Raw genomic sequence first — 18,788 nt, 5'->3', positions numbered from 1 at the left:
GAATACTTCGAGGAGTTGATGAATGAGGAAAATGATAGAGAAGGGAGAGTAGAAGAGGCAAGTGTGGTGGACCAGGAAGTGGCAATGATTAGTAAGGGGGAAGTTAGAAAGGCATTAAAGAGAATGAAAAATGGAAAGGCAGTTGGTCCTGATGACATTCCTGTGGAGGTATGGAAGCATCTAGGAGAGGTGGCTGTGGAGTTTTTGACCAGCTTGTTCAATAGAATTCTAGTGCGTGAGAAGATGCCTGAGGAATGGAGGAAAAGTGTACTGGTGCCCATTTTTAAGAACAAAGGTGATGTGCAGAGCTGTGGCAACTATAGAGGAATAAAGTTGATGAGCCACACAATGAAGTTATGGGAAAGAGTAGTGGAGGCTAGACTCAGGACAGAAGTGAGTATTTGCGAGCAACAGTATGGTTTCATGCCTAGAAAGAGTACCACAGATGCATTATTTGCCTTGAGGATGTTGATGGAAAAGTACAGAGAAGGTCAGAAGGAGCTACATTGTGTCTTTGTAGATCTAGAGAAAGCCTATGACAGAGTACCCAGAGAGGAACTGTGGTACTGCATGCGGAAGTCTGGAGTGGCAGAGAAGTATGTTAGAATAATACAGGACATGTACGAGGGCAGCAGAACAGCGGTGAGGTGTGCTGTCGGTGTGACAGAAGAATTTAAGGTGGACATGGGACTGCATCAGGGATCAGCCCTGAGCCCCTTCCTTTTTGCAGTGGTGATGGATAGGCTGACAGATGAGGTTAGACTGGAATCCCCGTGGACCATGATGTTTGCAGATGACATTGTGATCTGCAGTGAAAGCAGGGAGCAGCTGGAGGAACAGTTAGAAAGATGGAGGCATGCACTGGAAAGAAGAGGAATGAAGATTAGCCGAAGTAAAACAGAATATATGTGCATGAATGAGAGGGGTGGTGGGGGAAGAATGAGGCTACAGGGAGAAGAGATGGCAAGGGTAGAGGACTTTAAATACTTGGGGTCAACCGTCCAGAGCAATGGTGAGTGTGGTCAGGAAGTGAAGAAACGGGTCCAAGCAGGTTGGAACGGGTGGAGGAAGGTGTCAGGTGTGTTATGTGACAGAAGAGTCTCTGCTAGCATGAAGGGCAAAGTTTATAAAACAGTGGTGAGGCCAGCCATGATGTACAGATTAGAGACAGTGGCACTGAAGAGAAAACAGGAAGCAGAGCTGGAGGTGGCGGAAATGAAGATGTTGAGGTTCGCTCTCGGAGTGACCAGGTTGGATAAAATTAGAAATGAGCTCATCAGAGGGACAGCCAAGGTTCGATGTTTTGGAGACAAAGTTAGAGAGAGCAGACTTCGGTGGTTTTGACACGTCCAGAGGAGAGAGAGTGAGTATATTGGTAGAAGGATGATGAGGATGGAGCTGCCAGGCAAGAGAGCGAGAGGAAGACCAAAGACCAAAGAGAAGGTTGGTGGATGTCGTGAGGGAAGACATGATGGCAGTTGGTGTTCGAGAGGAGGATGCAGGAGATAGGCTCTCATGGGAAAGGATGACGCGCTGTGGCGACCCCTAACGGGACAAGCCGAAAGGAAAAGAAGAAAAAGAAGAAGTGGTAATGGTGCTGTACATGGTGCTACCTTTCAAGCAGGCGGCACGGGTTTGATTCTCAGTTAGTGTACCATTTCCCAGGCAAACCCTGTTAAAAATAGGGGGGTTGCGTCAGAAAGGACATCCGGCATAAACTTGTTTTTTTTAAAACGGTGCCAAACAAATCATGCGTGTGACTCGCTGTAGTGACGCCCTGACAGGGAAAAAGCCAAAATACATTTCTTCTACTTAGTTACAGTTGGTTTCATAAGACCGTGTTTGGGAGATTTTGTTACAGTCCAATGACAAGGTGGAAGGAATTATGAACACTTCGAAATACCTGTCAGTATTCGTACAAAACATCATGCTTCTGATTAAAAAAAAAAAAAGAAAAGGAAAATTAAAAGAATTAGTCATATTAGTGAATAGTTAAAATGAATACAATTCTTCGAGTCAAGGACTATAAGATTACAACCTAAATACAAAACTCTTCGCCCTTGTCTTTTGAACGGTGGAAAATTTTTAACTAATGTAAAGAATAGGTCAAATGAATTGTTTTTCCTTAGTTCTAGGGGTATAATCTCTGAACGAGCTACAGAATTACAATAGCAAGGTCTGTGCGCCGATGGTTTTAGAGCAGTGAAAGAATTATTCATTGGGGTTTTTTTTTGTTTTTTTTTAAATTCTAGGACAATAATGCCTGAAGGTTTAAAGCAGCTCAAACGAGAACGTCGAGTGCCGTCAAGAGATGTTTATGAAAAGCTTAGACCAAAGATTGTGGACTTTGTGGAAATTGGAATGTATTAAATGTGAAGAATGTTTAAAAAAAAAAATATATATATATATATATATATATATATATATATATTTAGATTTAGTACCACAATCCATGAAAGAGCCACAAAAAAAATGGCCAAACCGACATTAACCAAAGTCTGTGCCCTTGGTTTTTTCAGAGTGAGAAAGGACATGTCACAAGCGTGTCATGTTAAAATGAACGGAGACTTGATAGGTTGACAGCGCCAAATGAGTGTTTCGTCACTTCACAAAGATCGTTGCAAAAAGTTACCGACGACGACAGTGAAAGCTGCGATCTTTGATTGACATTTATCAACGGTGTGGTGTCCTAACTGTGGCGGGTGAGGGGGGGTCTCTGTTGAGTCTTGTCCCAGCTGTCAAGTCGGAACCTGTCATTGTTAGGCCATCAGGGTCTCTGCTGGCAGAAGCACTGACCTACATTCGCAACCTAAATTCTAATATTTGTTCCATGAAATTGTAAGAATGTATTCCTAGCAATGCCCCCGGAATGTGTACGTTTGATTTTTGTGTCCAATCAGAGTTCAGCCCCAATGTGTTGCCATGTCAATCAAATCTGCCCAGGGCCTTCACAATCGGTAGTGCTGGCCCATGTCCCCTTCAACTAGATTAGCAATAGGACTTTTAACCAATCACATTTCAAAAATAACATTGCCGTTCATCCCAATATCTCCGTCCTCCGGTTGGTCAGAGCAAAACTGTTCAGCTAGCAAAACACACCTGTAGCAATCTGCACACATCAATGGTGAGTATGATGTATTCTGTTCAGATTGGTATTAGATAATCATTGATTGTGAACGGCTCCAGATGATCTATGTGGCACACTTGCTTGTTGTTACTGTATATTTTGCGTTTTTGTATAGTATTGATAGTTTCTATCCAGTAATTGCGACGTGATAGCGTTATACACTCGAGAGCCTCACATTCGCACGGCCATTGTTGCTCTTATTTTTGCGCATCTCACTCACCCCTTGAGTGGACGCCATTAAGAGTTTTGTCCTTTAATGGATTCATTACTGTTCTTTTAAGTGCCGATGCCGCTTTGATGTTTCATTCAAGAAAAGCGTCCTTCAGCCAAGGAGTTCGAGACACGCAAACACAATTTTCCACATTTGCATGACAAAGACGACTCCGGCCGATATTGTGAGTTATCATCGGCGGCTCCCTTTTTTGCATCGCCGCCGCTATGTTATAACTGGACGCAGTTGCCTGGTAGCCGACGACACGCTCCTCATGTCTAATCCACCCGAGGAGCTCGACGGGAATAAGACTGTACTCCAGAGGGCGAGAGCTCACTAATATAATATCGCGGACGTGTCTTCAGGATGGAGAGTGAGAGACTGCAATATTACATCCATAATAAAGCTTCTGTGCATTATATTGTGTACACTTGCACAATCGATTCGTTGAAATGAATAGAAATGCCAATACCATTCCTGCCCCATCCCCCCAAAAACTAACATTTGGGGAATCTGTTGTTGTTGTTGTTTTTTTAAGGAAGCTAGCACTCTATAATATTGTACCATATAAAACCATATAGTAATAACATAAATAGAATGTAAAGAAATTGTTTTTGCCACCTTTTTTGCTTTAATTTAATGGACATTGTGCTGTTCCTTCTGGTGTGTGCACTTTGACCACCAGAGGGCGGTATAATACAGCCATACAGAGACAATTTTAGCGACCAAGTAAGCTTCTGTAATATTAGTCGTTAAAGAATATGTTTGAGATTATTGACATGATCCATCTACGCATTTGTGCTCAAATCTGTTTCTTGAAGGCTAACAACACCACACCACAGATGCTATTCATTAGCCTGTCCACGGTGTTTCAACTGGGAGTGTCAATAAACAGCTGGAAGCCTCTGTTTTGAAAAATGGTTTACAAGTCAAAGCAAAAAAAATGAAATTGCTAAACAACAGCTGGCGTCTTGAAAAACATGTCACTCTAATCTCAAGGCACCACTACATATAATTTGGAAAAAATGAATAGCTAGTGACCCATGACCATTTATGGTGTAGCAAAGAAACAAACAACAGGAGGCTTCATAATAGTCAAATCTGAGAAATATCAGTGCAAATGTTCCTAATATTATGTCCTCATGGCTGCCCACAGTGCAGTACCGGCAATGCATTTAGCCAGGGGTTGATCAACACAGTGGAAAATGTGCCCATACTTTCTGGATGGATGAATATACTCTATACTGTAATATATAAAAAGGTCCCCACTGGTGGATGAAATCAACCTCAGGGAGCGCTTGCAGATATTTGGAAGCAAAGTCCGGCACGGCTGCTGGGAAACAGTCCAGTGAGTGTTGCGTGCTCACTCTTCATTTTGCTTGTGGCGTAGTAAATCAGCCGTGCGGGCCTCCATTATGAGAACACTCTGACCCTCCGACAACAAGCAATCACACCGCCGAATGCCTGGCGAGCTATTGTAGGAGTAGACAGGAGAAATTAGCTTATCTAGCTACAGTAGTTTGGCATTTAAGTCAATTTTCCCGTGCGATAATATGGTCTGTATGTAGTCTCGACAGTGAAGTAGCACGTGAAGCTAGGAGGTCTCGTTATGGATGCTTGGGGGATGCCTGCACTCGCTATACGACGATATGATCTCTAAGGTGTGCCCTGGTCATTTCTTGACCATGGCGTAGTCTCATTTATGTCAAGACAACAACAATGCACACTCGCTCGCTCTGATGTGAACTAAAACAGTGGTACCACTTCAAAAAATACTTCGCTCTCAGAGTTCCATTACTATGACCAACATTAAAATTCAGTAGTGTAATATCAATATCATCAAAAATGAAAGATGCTTTATTCAAAAAAACAAAAAATAACTACTGTAAGCCACTATGACATTATGCACAGTTTAAACATCAAAACTGCGCTTAAATATATTAAAATCCAAATTGTATTTAAGTATTCAAATAAAATGCATTTCATGTAAAAGGTGACTAAAAATGGTACCTAAATAAGGTTTTACAAATTAGATTCAACTTCTTAAAGATTAAAAGTAAACTGATTGTACTTAAAAGTTAAATACAACTGAACTGTACTTAGGCAATGATTCTTTTGCGTACAAGTATTTGACAATCAGTGATCAAATATAAGAAACTGGGTTTCATCATGCAGACACAGAAGAATAGTACTTTGACGACAACTACTGTTTTATTTTTAACTGTTTTTCAGTAAGATGTGATCTTAGTAATTTTTTGTAGAGGATAAAGAATACAGGCGGCACAGTGACCTACTGGTTAGCATATCTGCCTCACAGTTCTGAGGACTGGGGGGTTCAAATCCCGGCCCCGCATGTATGGAGTTTGCATGTTCTCCCCCGTGCCTGTGTGGGTTTTCTCCGGGTACTCCGGTTTCCTCCCACATCCCAAAAACATCCGTGTGATTGGCTGGCGACCAGTTCAGGGTGTAACCCCGCCTCCCGCCCGAATGTAGCTGGGATAGGCTCCAGCACGCCCACAACCCGTTGTGAGGATAAGCGGTACAGAAAATGGATGGATGGATAAAGAATACATGCCTGTGAGTATTGTTATATCTGTCTACTTGTGCTCTAAAAGTGCGACTATCAATGCTAATGCCGTTAGCATGTGAATCCTTCATATCCAGCCTTAAGTCCTTAAACCTCACTAGTAGGATACTAGCAGGACAACTACATGCAAAACTACAGGCAAAACTGTGCACTAATTGCATCCAAGTCCTCACCAAAACAGAAAGCATTGATTGTATTTTCTCTCATAGAGGCAGCACTTCATCACCATGCTAATTAGTGTTTCGGCCAGCAGATAAAGGCTTGCGGGCTTTAGTTTTCAGAATAAATGGACGCCAAAGGACACCAATGTCCCATGTGTCCTCTCCTAATAAGTGTCACTCACTATCTACCCATCACCACCTTTTACTACAACGACAAGAGGCCACAGTGTCACAGTGAATGTTGACAGGCGGCGAGTGAAGGACCTCAATAGCAGCGTGAAATAGACCCAAACTGCACTCTCATTGCAAGCGGTCAGATAGACTGCAGGCGAGTATTGGACCAGCGTAGAGGACGAAGTTGAGCGAGTTCGTGTGCGTGGGCAACTCATTTCATGGCCTCTTGAGATGTGTATGTGTGTGTGTGTGTGTGTGTGTGTGTGCATGGACTGAGGGGCTGACATTACATTTTCCGCGATAATGGCGTGGACGGGTGTCATCATTACACTGCCGCCGTCTTCGGGAGCAGGAGACACTTTCATTGCATGCGAGGACGGTGCTTTGAGGCCATCGAGACACTCGGAATGAAATCCCGTGTACGTGACCCGACCCCATTACACCATACCAGTGCTTTGCAATTACTTTTTATGGTGTAAAAATAATACATCTATGCTGCTGATTGCACTGTGCTTTTTTGGGTTTTTTTTTTGAGTCATTAAAAATATTCTTGCTGTAACCTAGGGTGTCAAACTCATGGTCGTCATCGTAGCTACGGTTAACCTCCATGAGCCGTTATGACTGTGAAAACCACAAATTTTTATTATAAATATTTTTAAACATCTAATTTGAAATTTCAAGTCATCTAAAATAAGTGGCAAACAAATATTTTAGTATTCTGTAAACATATTTGCAGGCGATAGGTACCAAGCCCAGCCATGAATACCTACACTCTGCAAAAAATTGAAAAAATGTTTCTATACATTCTCACTGTGGCAAGAATTATTGATACTTTTTTATTTTGGATCGCATTGAAGTGCATGGGGATTATGTTATTACAGTATGTTCGGAACACTTGGTGAGTGAATATTTAAAAACACATGCTCCATTACATAAAGAGTGAGTGTGGAAAGAATTCAGCCAAAAAATAAAACACAAATGATTTGATTACATTGGCAGCACGTCGGATTTGGCCCCAGTGCCGCCGACATCTGCCGGGGCTGCTTCTCCGCACTCGACAGGTCATTATTCCAAACCGATCTACTTTCAACTAACATCTGAGGTCAATTAAGTCTTTAATATGGTTCTGTGTTACAACAACAAACAGCAACGTGATGAGAGGTGGCCGAAAAAGCCCAAAGGGAGGGTTCAATCGCTTGTTCGTTTTTCTCTCGCTATCGCATGAATCCAAGCAGAAGGAGTTGAGTGCAGCAATGTAAATGTGTCTTTGTGGATGTCAAATAATGTCTGCATACCCATAAGCGGGACCGAGCGCGGTTGTATACACTGTGGCTGTTTTATTACCAAATCCCACGCACCCACCCCCCTTCTTTTCTGAGCCATCCATTAAAAGACAAGTCCATTTGATCTACCGCAACAATATTATCTCCACGGACTAAGTATGGTATTACAGTGAGGGGCCGTGGTGCTGCTGAGAACAGAATTTGCTGTGAACTCATGAATCACGACTGTTGTATGTCTTGGCCCGACGTTCTTGAGGAGTGGAGGGCAAGGGCGGGTGGGGTGGGGGGGCCTTACTGTATGAGTGCAAGCGTCTCAGTGTGAAAAAGAAAGTGTGTCATGTTCTTTAAAAACAGAGCTGACAGACACAGAGAGAGAGTAACAGCTGTTGTGCAGGCATACAACATGGGATTCACCTCAGGTGGGCATTGTGCATGAGGAGCAGTACTTCACTCGATACAGCAGATGGCACTGTGGTGAAAAAAGGCTTGTTCATTGTCAAGTTGTCGTTCAGTTGGAATACGTACTCGTATTTCCTCAAATACTGTACAGTGGTACCTTGACTTGCGTTTCATTTATTGCGTGACCCAGCTCGTAACTTCATTTACTGTTTTATCAAATCAATATACCCAATTGAAATTCATTGAAATGTCATTAAATGTCACAATGATCCACCCATCCATTTTTCATAGCGCTTATCCTCACTAGGGTCGCGGGCGCGCTGGCACCAACTCTACTCGCAACCTACCACGCATATTTTTGGGAAGTGGGAGGAAACCGGAGAAAAGAACATGCAAACCCCACACTAGGCCAGATTTGAACCCGGGTCCTCAGAACTGTGAGGCAGATGTGCGAACCAGTCGAGCACCGTGCCACCATTACTTGTTTTTAATAAATAAAAATAACACTGTATTGCATAAAAATCAAAGAATGTGAAGAAAAATGTCATTACTGAAGTTACTGTCGTATTCGTGTTTTGGATGTGTTGCTTTCAGGGGGATGGCCTATTGAGGGTCATCGGGAGCTGGAGTAGAGTTAGCCAGTTATAGTTCAGTGTGAGCGTCTGGGCGTGAGTTGTGGCCTACAGCAGCTCCTTGCGAGTGTTCTCATTTTGTATTTGTGTTGGACTGTTTGTTCCATTCAATAAACGTCCAACTGTGGTGCTCCTTGCGCACTTGGGAGGACATGACGCAACTGTAATTGCTCCATTTCTTTTTCCCACTTCACTGTTTTTAAACCTTGCTTGTGATTAAAAATAAATACAAATAAAAGCTTTTCCCCACAAATACAGTAATTAGACTTAATTCAAATAATTTATATACAAAATAGGGTTAGGGTTAGCAATATGGTGTCATTTGTTCCATATATCGCATGCGTTTCCTGCCCAACTTTTTTAGGGTACTCTCTTTAAACTCCACCTTCAGCTTTACAGATGCCTGGTCTGCTCTTCAGCCCATGTGTGTTGCCGTAAATAAGTTGACTGCAACATATGGCGACATCAGTCATAGTAAGAGGTACCTACCGCCCCCCCCCCCGTATTGACACCATCTGTTCATTTTGTCCTAGTGCAGTAAACACTGTTTATGTGAGGTATGGCGTTTATCTATTCAAGTGGATAAATCACTATTTTTACTCGTAGACTTTGCAAAATACTGGAGGTGCTACATTTGAGTCAGTTTCTCAGTGCATCTCTGATTTAAGTGTTCCTGCCGTTTGTCCTTTGTCCGTTTGTCTCTGCAGTGTTGGGCAGATTTTTTTATTTTTTTATTTTTTTTTTTGCTTGGAGACTTTCTGCTTAGCAACAAGTGAGCATGAAAAAGAACCAGAGCAATTTTGTTGATCTAAGTTTCAAAACCTGCTAGGTGACTATGATTTTATTTTAGTTACCAAGTTTTATAATGAACCACAGACTATTTGTTGTCCATGTGATTTTGTACATTATAAATTCTAATTTAATCCTCAACTGTCTCATCTATTATGGAATATTTGACCATCTTGATAACTTTGTATGAAGGCAAACTATCAAAGGAAGAATTTAATTGGGTTGCAGTGCGGTTTTTACCGTGCGCACGACAATTAAACGACATTCTGTTAGTTGGCCGGAGTTTTGAATGACAATGCCAGACAGGAAGCAGCGCCCGCAAAATGAAGCCTGCCAAAGCGTCATAATAGAAGCGGACAAGCTGGGAAACGAGAGCGTCCCTCGGCATTTTGTGATGAAGTCAGCACCTAAAGTCGAGGAAGAGGAGGGAGGGGGAAGAGGAGGCCTTCTATGTGTGCAGTAGTAATGTGTAGGGGTGCAGCACTCAGGCTCTCTCGGGAGGGAGCTGCAAATTCACCAGCGGGGCAAAGGCAAAACGGCAGTACTGCATAAATAACCTCACCAAAAAAAAAAAAAAAAAAAAACCTCCTTTCAGTGGCCATTCAGGGAAATGTCCATTTATCAGCAGCTGAGGTCATGAGCGGATTTCGTTTTGGTCGAATCAGTCTTGCCTCCCTCTCGAGGGGCCACTGTGGGAATAATCCACAGTCGGTGATGACGGATGAGGTTTTATAATGATGCTGAACGCTCAGTTTTACTCAAGGCTACTTTATACATCTGCGATTTTATATGAGGACAGCTGAGGTTCTCGGTTCAAATCTCAGCTTCAGCCTTTTCCGTGTGGGGTTTGCATGTTCTCCCCGTGCTTGTGTGGGTTTTCTACGGCTTCCTTTTACTTACCAAAAAACATGCTCGTTAGGTTCATTCAAGAACACTTAATTGTCCTTAGGTGTGAATGTTTGTTTTTTCTCTGTGCCCTGCGAAGTCAGCTGGGCTTGGCTCCAGCCCACCCGTGACCATAATGGGGGCAAACACTATAGAAAATGCATGGATGGATCGAAATGATGCATTGCCGCCATCTACAGGGATGAGTTAGTCATTACGGTGGTTTGAAAACCTGAATTTCACAGAAAAGCTGGGTGAAACGGTCTTCCACACGTACCCAAGAACATACTTGATGAATACACATTAAACCGTTGGATTCCAGTTTACGAATATAAGCATCCACACCTGTCAATGATGAATTGAGTGCGGATCACTACAGCTCTTGCGCTTATAGAAAATTGTATTTGAAAAATAAAATAAAATAAATAAAACGCTCATACTGGCAGCACTCACACGGTTTACTGATGTGAAAATGCCATTAGCAGTATAATATTGAAGGCACCATAACATTTTGTTGCTGTCGGGCATAATGCGGACATCTCCAAAACCATTTTTCAGGGGTCATTCTTTTTCTTTTTCTGATCAAACAATGTCGTTAAAGACAGCAAGCTATTTCACACACTTACAAGTGGCTAACAATTTGTAGAATATGCAAATGACCAAATTTGGTCATAGGTTTACGCCTAACAGCAACGTTATGATGAGCAGCGTCACAAATGGTTTACTCTAAAGTGGTATTACTCAGATGGAATAAACACTTTATTAGTTACCCCCTATACAAACTAATGAGCTCCAATACATACAGAATATTATGCATTTACCTTACTAGCCACTGGATGCTGTCAATCTGTAGAGAGTTGGTCCTCACCTACTCCCTTAGGAGTACGACATCGCCAGCCAGTTCATTAGGAACACCAGCACACCTAGTCCATCTAAAACAAAAGGAAAATAAAATTTGTTAAATCAAAGTTAAAAAATGCCATCAAGTTGCAGGGCTTGTTTGCTCCTGTTGCTAAACCACTCTTTAGTCGGCACCCACACACACTTTCTATTTTACCCATACAAACATGACTTTTTAAGTTATCTGGGGAGGGGAAAAAAAAAAAAAAAAAAAAAAAAGGCCCTTCATGTGTTACCAGAGCAACATCTCAAATGTACCAGTTGAATAAACGAAAATTAGTTTACCTGAACAGATCTGACTCAATGTGTCCACTTGTTGGCTGCTGGTGGAACTGCCATGACGTCATTGTTTTTGCCCTAAGACCAGAATGACTCCTCTGAGAATGCAGTGCTATGTAGTAAAATCTTTTTATTCAAGGGCGTCCCATGTAGATTCCTTTATCATATCTTACAAACATGTGGTATATGCACAAAACGGGACAAACTGTGTGTACAGATGAACATACGTATAGGATAATTAATGGAAAAAAACAAAACAAAAAACAAACAGCAGCTTGATTGGCAAACCAAAGAGAAATGTCTTCTTCGCCCTTTATCAAGCATTATTACAGTCCAATTTGGACAATTACTTCAAGCTAATCGCTACATGGCTGCACGTGAGTAACGTTGTGCTCTTATGGAAAACAGATGATTGGACTACATCTCAAACATAAAACACTGTCAAGCTTTTTGAACTGTGTGCAAAAAAAAAAATTTAAAACAAACAAAAAAAAGCTCACAAAAAAAATAAAATTCCCTTACCTTCTCCCTTTGAAATGCTCAATTGAGGAAGATAAACCCATTCCTAAATTTAAATGTAACCTATTGCAAGGGTTTTGAATTTGACATTAAAATGTCAGGTTTTCAGCCTTTGCTGGGCGAGGGATCATTAAACCAGGACATTTTTCACATTCGCGGAAAACAACACCATTCCCACTTCACACCACCATCTTGTTGCCCCTTTTAAGAGACATATCACGCAATGATTGTTTTTTTCAGTATGTTTGGAAGACCGGTAAAGAAACAATACACAAGTCTCCAAACAGGCGTGGGGAACATTCGATAAAATACACTACTCACAAAACGTTGGGATATTCGTCTGTTGGGTAAACTGTCAGGATGAACCTCAAATTTGAACCCCAAAATGTTCAACTGTGAGAGCGAGACAACCCCTAACAGTTGATCACAAACATCTTGTTTGTGATCAATTGCTGGGCGTCGCCTTGGTCTCCTTAAATATCCCCAACTTTTTGCGAGTGGTGTACGATGCAAGGACCAAAGGATGGATTTTTAGAATCATTTGTGGGGTTCTATAACCGTTGCTCTGAGGTAGGTTCCCCAGCCCGGTTCTGTGCAAGAAGCACATTCAGAACCATTTCAGTCACACCTTAAACTATTGTTTCACTCTGTGAACTATTCCAACACTTGGTTACAGCCTTCAATGAACATCCTCTGACCAGGGAACAATCCTTAAGCAGTGGGTACACGCATATCGATTCTGTGGCCAAATTTAACCGTTGTAAAGTCAAGTCAATTTCAGTATTGTGTAAAGGGATATTTTACCCAGAGCAGCAACTGGGTGTGTTGAGTGTTTGTATAATGTCTCAATCAATTCATTCACTCACCACAACAACAAAAATGACAAGGAAAAGAGTATGCAACCACAACATAGTCTACAGATAAGCTAAGAGTTGGCATAGCTTCTTCTATTCCTACGACTACTACAATTACTGGTCTGGGGGAGAAGACTCCATCGGCGGTGGAGATGTCAACATGTACGTTGTGTGTTGTGTTGCTCATCTCGAGTACACCAAACACGACAAGAGTAAAAACACACTTCCTTGTGTGTAGGTTCTCTCACCTAAAAAAAAATTTTAATAATAATAAATATTAAATGTTAAAAAAATCGGTAAGCGTGTACCCCGCTTTCACCCTGGTGTTGCTCCAAGACTTAACTCAACAAATGAAATGAGACCGACTTATAAAACAACAAAACACAATTAACAGTCATTATTCATGTTATCCAACCACAAAGGACGTCATAAAGCATCAATAAATACATGGATGCAACATATTTCACTCTAATTTGGGGAAGACCAATCTTGTAATAAGGCTGGTTTGATTTTTTTTTTTTAGTGGGGGGGGGGGTTTACATTCAAAACAGGACCCCTTGGGACTGCAACGTGGCCCAAGGGACACAAGACACGCGGTACTTGAAGTTGTTTCACAATCAAGCTAAGAAAAGGCACTGTGATATTTCATTATAGATATAGACCATTATGATTTCTTGAAAAAGGTAAAAATCTATTTAAAAAAACAAAAAAACAAACAAAAAAAAAAACCTTTTGGCGGACATCGTTTTGTTTTTTTTCTTGAAAAATAAACATGCTTAGAAAATATAGTTATTTGCACCTTTGACTTATTTTAGCAAGTTTCGCTTACAAAAAACTAAATTGGTTTGATTGGTTGGTTAAAAATGCAGGTGGCATTTTTAACTTAAATATGATCGCTGTCCAACAAAAAATATTACATTAGTTTCTTTGTATTTGGGATTCCAAAACAAAATCGAGACGCATGCCTATTATTGGACAGCTATGATTGGGGAGGGGGGAAAAACGTGACAATAAGACAATAAGTATTATTTTGTGCTAAGAACAAGGAGGGAATAAAATACTTGTTACAGCCTGTACGGCCTAATAAATTAATATTACAGCGTTATTTTTCGAAATGCTTGACACGTTGAAGGGATGCACAAAGAGGACGACATACCGAAACAAATAAAAAGAAATGTCAGATACTACCTGCAGAGAAAGAGAACAAAAATACAAACAGAAAAAGGTAGGGATCAACGATAACAGAGCGATCACCTGCGTTTAGAGGGAGGCGGGGAAAGACAGCGCTACATCAAAACAGTGCCTTCTTCCTTAAAATAAGAAAAATTAAAAAACAGCACTTCTGGAATTCACAGTCCTGGCCTGCCGTGACGTCGCGGGGCGAGCGTCACTGGACGTCCAGCCGGCTGTACATGACACCGCGTTTCCACTGCACGTTTCGCACCCACAGCGGCAGCTGGTAGGAGCGGGGCACGATGCCGCTGACGTTCTCCTCCAAGTACTGGAAGGGCCCATACCACCACACCCGCGAGAAGGGGTTACTCTGCGACGTCTCTTTCAGCGACTGGCGGCCACAAAACACGCAGGACATGTTGGTAGTTAGCGAACAAGGAGAGATGGAAAGGTACAAAAATGTCATATCACCATTATCATGGCCAAAATGATCACGATTATCAGTCTCATTAATTACGAATAGACAGCTTATCGGCCATCCTGTGTGGAGTTTTAGTACTCCGCTGGATATAAATAGTTGATTTCATTTGAACTGACTGTATTCAAAAGTCTCTCTAGCTCCTAAATTCATGTTGGTTATATCCAAGCTTTTAAAGGACTTAAACATCATTCATTTCAAGCAAGGCGTTAGTTAGTTTTTTTTTTTTTTTTTTTTTTGCTCGAGGCTCTAAGGCAAAGGATTGTTTGCTAGTAAAGGGCTGAAGTCCGGGATACCTGCACTTCGGGGCTCAACTTTTGCGTAATATGTAGATCTAGTGACTTGAGGTATTTATTGGCTAAAGTGAAAATTGGCATCTTTGACTTTATCGATATCCCACTTTTAAGCCAGGAGCAAGCATAACATTTGACTTGTAATTTCCTCATGACTAATATTTTTAATGAAAACAGAAATCCCGCAGCATGCCACACTCACCTGCTGGTTGGCCATCGTGTGGTACCACCAGAAGAGGCGTGTAGTGATAAAGTAAGCGACCACCACATCCACAGTGTAGTGGTCGTGGGCCAGAAGGATGCAGAAGACTCCCACGGCGCTCAAGGTCCAGCAGATCCAGTGGTACCACCAGAACCGTCTGGGGGAATCTGCCCAACATAAAGTAGAAAATTGACTTTTCATTAGCTTGCATACAAAGAGCCGCAGTCGCTGCAAACGGTCATGAGAATGCTCTCAAGTTGCTGCTGTGGGCCACAACTCACACCCACACGCAAACTAACCAGCCGACCAGACTGCAGCTCCTGACGTCACTCACTAGGTCACGCCCCTTAAAGGCACACATCCAACACACAATTGCTTCAGTGCATGCAGTAATTATGGTATATAGCACGAGTTTTTCTGTACACTCGAATTAACTGAAACCCAATCGTGAAAAAATATAGTAATTTCAATTCAGTTCAATGGAGAAACCCGATTTGCCATACCACACGTCACAGAAAAATTATACTCGTGAGCCAAGGTAGCACTGTTCCCTTCAAAAGGGGGGGAGGACATGCTAGTATGTGTAAATGTAACCACTAGAGGTCGCTATTGCATCACTTAGGTGGCCAGGGAGATGAGAAAAATATCAGCTCATAAAAACTTGCTCAACGGGACCTTGTTCACACTGAAAATGCCTGCTGACAGAAGCATACAGCAAGTCAAAGAGGGCCAAGCGTGCTGGGGAACAGACAATAGTGCAAACGGTGCAGTCTTCACGTGAAACTAACGTGGGAGGTTAGTGGTTCGTAGTTTCCTGTGTGCCTCCATATCATGACACACTTTAGAGAAGTGTTACTTTCAGTCACGCATTGCAGAAACTCATGTTTTAGGTCGAGCGTCTTCGACTTACACTCCTTGATGAAGAGGTATGTTAGCGTTAGCATGACCGTGTGGCCGCTGTACAGGTAATCTCCACACATGGTGTGGGAGCCCGTGATGGAGAGACCCCCGCCGGCAATCATCTTCATTACCCTCCTCATCTGCGCTTCCCAGTCGCCGAGAAGCTGAAAGCACCACAGGCGCAAACAAACACACACAAGAACAGATATTTATGCAAGATTTTGCAAACAGACTGACAGGATTTATTCAGCCCATGAGGTCAATTAAGGATGTAGTGTGTTTAATACCTTCGGAGAGCATTTGAAGTGCATCCCGGGGACGGGCAGAGTGGTGATGTACATGGTAATACACCGATATAAATACAGTGTACCCACAATGAAAAAGAAGCGCCTGCCTATGATTGACCTGGAGACAACAACAAAAAAAGACATTCAAAACTGGAAAGGCATAGTCCACAATTGCTACTATATAACAGTGGGTCTCAAACATTTTAAACCAAGCACCACCGCTAAAAATTCTTAGTTATCAGAGTTATACCATAATGACCAAACATCCATTCCATACTGTAGTGTAGCAGACTTAATGATCATGAAAAACAAGGCAGCGGTTTAACACTTCGCTTAAGTATAGGAAAATTAGAAAAACTACTTAGTTAAAAAAAAAAAAAAAGAAAAGAAAATTGAAAATATATTTAACTCAAAAGTTAAATACAACTGAACTGTACTTAAATGCACGGTAATGGATTTAAAAAAAAGTTGAAACCGAGTTTGGGGGGGAAAAAAATACTCCCCGTATATACCACAACGTCAACCTTCAGGCCTACGGGTCAGACCTGGCCATCCGGATCATTTTACGTGGCCCGTAAAGGTTTGCCACAATTTTTCTTTTGACTTTTGTTCAAAAATAGTTACCCATCATAAAAACTAAAATAAACAAATGCAGGGGCAATCCTAATACATACTGTATTCTTAAGGGAGAAGAAGTCAATGGCCTTGCACTCTTGCCACACACCTGTTCCATAAACAAACAGTGCAGCTCAGCTTCTGGCTAGCAGACATCATAGCTAGCTGCTAAGCTAAGCTGCTGATATTTCATTTTAAATTTCCAAAATATTAAATTTGTCTGTTTGTTTCGATTTGCTTCCCTTACTGAAGCGAAGCAGGACCTTCAAACCGAGGTACGTACCAACCCATGATTTGTGGATCACCATTACACCCCTACAAATTTACATTTATATGGCTTCATTGTTATAACCGGCCCCCCTGAGAGCAACCATAACTACAAAGTAGCCCATGATGAAAAGTTTGACAATCATGCTATATACAGTATTTCCACAAATAGTCGATTATTTGTCTCAATTAGGGGGAGGCCTTTTATTTGTATGCAAATTCAGGAGTTTTAAGCAATTTATAAAAAATAATAAAATTTAAAAAGATATATTATGTATAAATGGAGAGAAGAAGCAAGAACTGAAACAGACTGGATGGAAAAAAACAAGTGTGTGTGTTCACTGTGATGGGTAAAATGCAGAGAGCCAAATTTTGTGTGCATGCATGCTTGTTCATGACAATAATGAGGATTCTTCTTCTTCGTGTCAGAGTCTACTGGAATGCTAAACGTCACCACATAACATAAGGTCATACTGCGCATGGAACAAGCAGTAAGAGCGTAAAATGTATCTAATAGAATTGCTTTGGTGCTACTGTTTTGGTTAGCAACGGAATTTAAAAGGGATTTCGTTACTACCGGTTTTGGGAGGTGTTCGTCTTAAGTAGTTGACGCACAAGGTGACTAATTGGGGTATGGCATCTATTATAGTAAAATAAATAAAGACAGTACAGTAAATACGGTATGGACAAGGTGTTCAACAGATCAATCATGTTCCATTAATAAGGCCAGGTTACCGGTCTATTCAATGACATTGAACAAACATAGTCGGGCAAGAGCTATATGACCTTAAAATAAAATATTTCCTTTTTCCATCAAAATCCAATAACCTGAATTTAATTCATTTTTCCCCTTGGCTTATAGAAACCACGAATAATATTTTAAACTTTAGCTTTTTTCCCTTTAGAGGATTTGCTTTATTTCTCCTGATACCGAACAAGGTTGGAAAGGTTTGTTTTGAGAGAGAGATGCAAAAATAAGTACTTATTCTTGGGAAAAATGCCTCTTTTGCCAATACGTAAATGCAATCCTTAATAAATAAACAATCCATTTTAAACGTTCAACAATTGAACAAAATGACGCGTTGAACTGCATAGCTCAGCTGCTGCATGTGCGCTGCGGAACAGTGGCGCTCTTTTTTTCCACATAGAGTTGGCTCAGCAAAGTATTTGCGGCTTGATGAGACATATCCTGGGTCAAAGGTTTCCAAAATGCGGATAAATAACTGCTTTTGGCGATGTACAAATGTCTAATGTTCGGCACAAGTGACTTCACAATTGCGTTTTACCAGGCTCCTTTCATGGAAACAATGAGAAAATGATTCCGCTCATTTTGTCCGTTTCTTTGCAGGAATTAACATTGCTCGTCGCGTTTTTGAGAAATATTTACTAGAGCGGTCAGAAATATTGCTAAATAAATATAGTGACCAAATTGCAAAAGTGACTGTGCTTTTGTAAACTAGCAACTCTGGTCCCGGCCATGTTCTTGTGGACGCAGTGCACGTTAGCTGGTATGCGCTTTAAAACTAAAGCCCTGTCTAAATGGGAAAGTAGTACAGTAACAAGGGAGTATGTTGAAGTGATACACATCAGCTGAGAGAATGTTGGTGAGGAGCTAAGTTTAGCCTGGGTTGTTTGTTAGTAGTAGTTACGGAGAGTCTTCATCACATATGCATGTAAATGCAATTTTTTTTTTTTTAGCAATAAAATCATCTGCAAGCCAGTTAGTTTGTGGTACAGTTACGATTTACAAACATTGAATCCAGGCAGTTTCTT

At 41.4% G+C, this 18,788-nt stretch overlaps 2 protein-coding genes across 4 annotated transcripts in view; both read right to left on the bottom strand.

Moving 5' to 3' along the window:
• The window catches only part of LOC133486222 (cGMP-dependent protein kinase 1), a 118,506-nt gene extending 104,314 nt beyond the window's left edge, over window positions 1–14,192 (bottom strand). For 2 of the 3 annotated variants that reach the window (XM_061791047.1, XM_061791051.1), the window contains exons 1-3: window positions 14,055–14,192; window positions 11,434–11,505; window positions 11,070–11,180 (exon numbers count right to left, since the gene is read on the bottom strand). The gene's annotated coding sequence lies outside the window, so the exon portion shown is untranslated. Of the gene's footprint in view, window positions 1–7,957; window positions 8,013–11,069; window positions 11,181–11,433; window positions 11,506–14,054 lie in introns of all 3 variants that reach the window. The other variant, XM_061791048.1, reaches the window with a different exon arrangement.
• The window catches only part of sgms1a (sphingomyelin synthase 1a), a 22,499-nt gene continuing 15,251 nt past the window's right edge, over window positions 11,541–18,788 (bottom strand). Inside the window, exons 3-6 of the mRNA XM_061791060.1 lie at window positions 16,134–16,251; window positions 15,857–16,010; window positions 14,947–15,113; window positions 11,541–14,364 (exon numbers count right to left, since the gene is read on the bottom strand). Coding sequence (XP_061647044.1) covers window positions 14,188–14,364; window positions 14,947–15,113; window positions 15,857–16,010; window positions 16,134–16,251 — 616 coding nt within the window. The 3' untranslated portion in view covers window positions 11,541–14,187. The remainder of the gene's footprint in view (window positions 14,365–14,946; window positions 15,114–15,856; window positions 16,011–16,133; window positions 16,252–18,788) is intronic.

This window comes from Phyllopteryx taeniolatus, chromosome 11 (genome assembly GCF_024500385.1).
Source record: "Phyllopteryx taeniolatus isolate TA_2022b chromosome 11, UOR_Ptae_1.2, whole genome shotgun sequence".
In the NCBI taxonomy this organism is placed as follows: Eukaryota; Metazoa; Chordata; class Actinopteri; order Syngnathiformes; family Syngnathidae; genus Phyllopteryx; species Phyllopteryx taeniolatus.
Note: the sequence above shows the minus strand (reverse complement) of the source record. Positions and strands in the feature narration are given on the sequence as shown.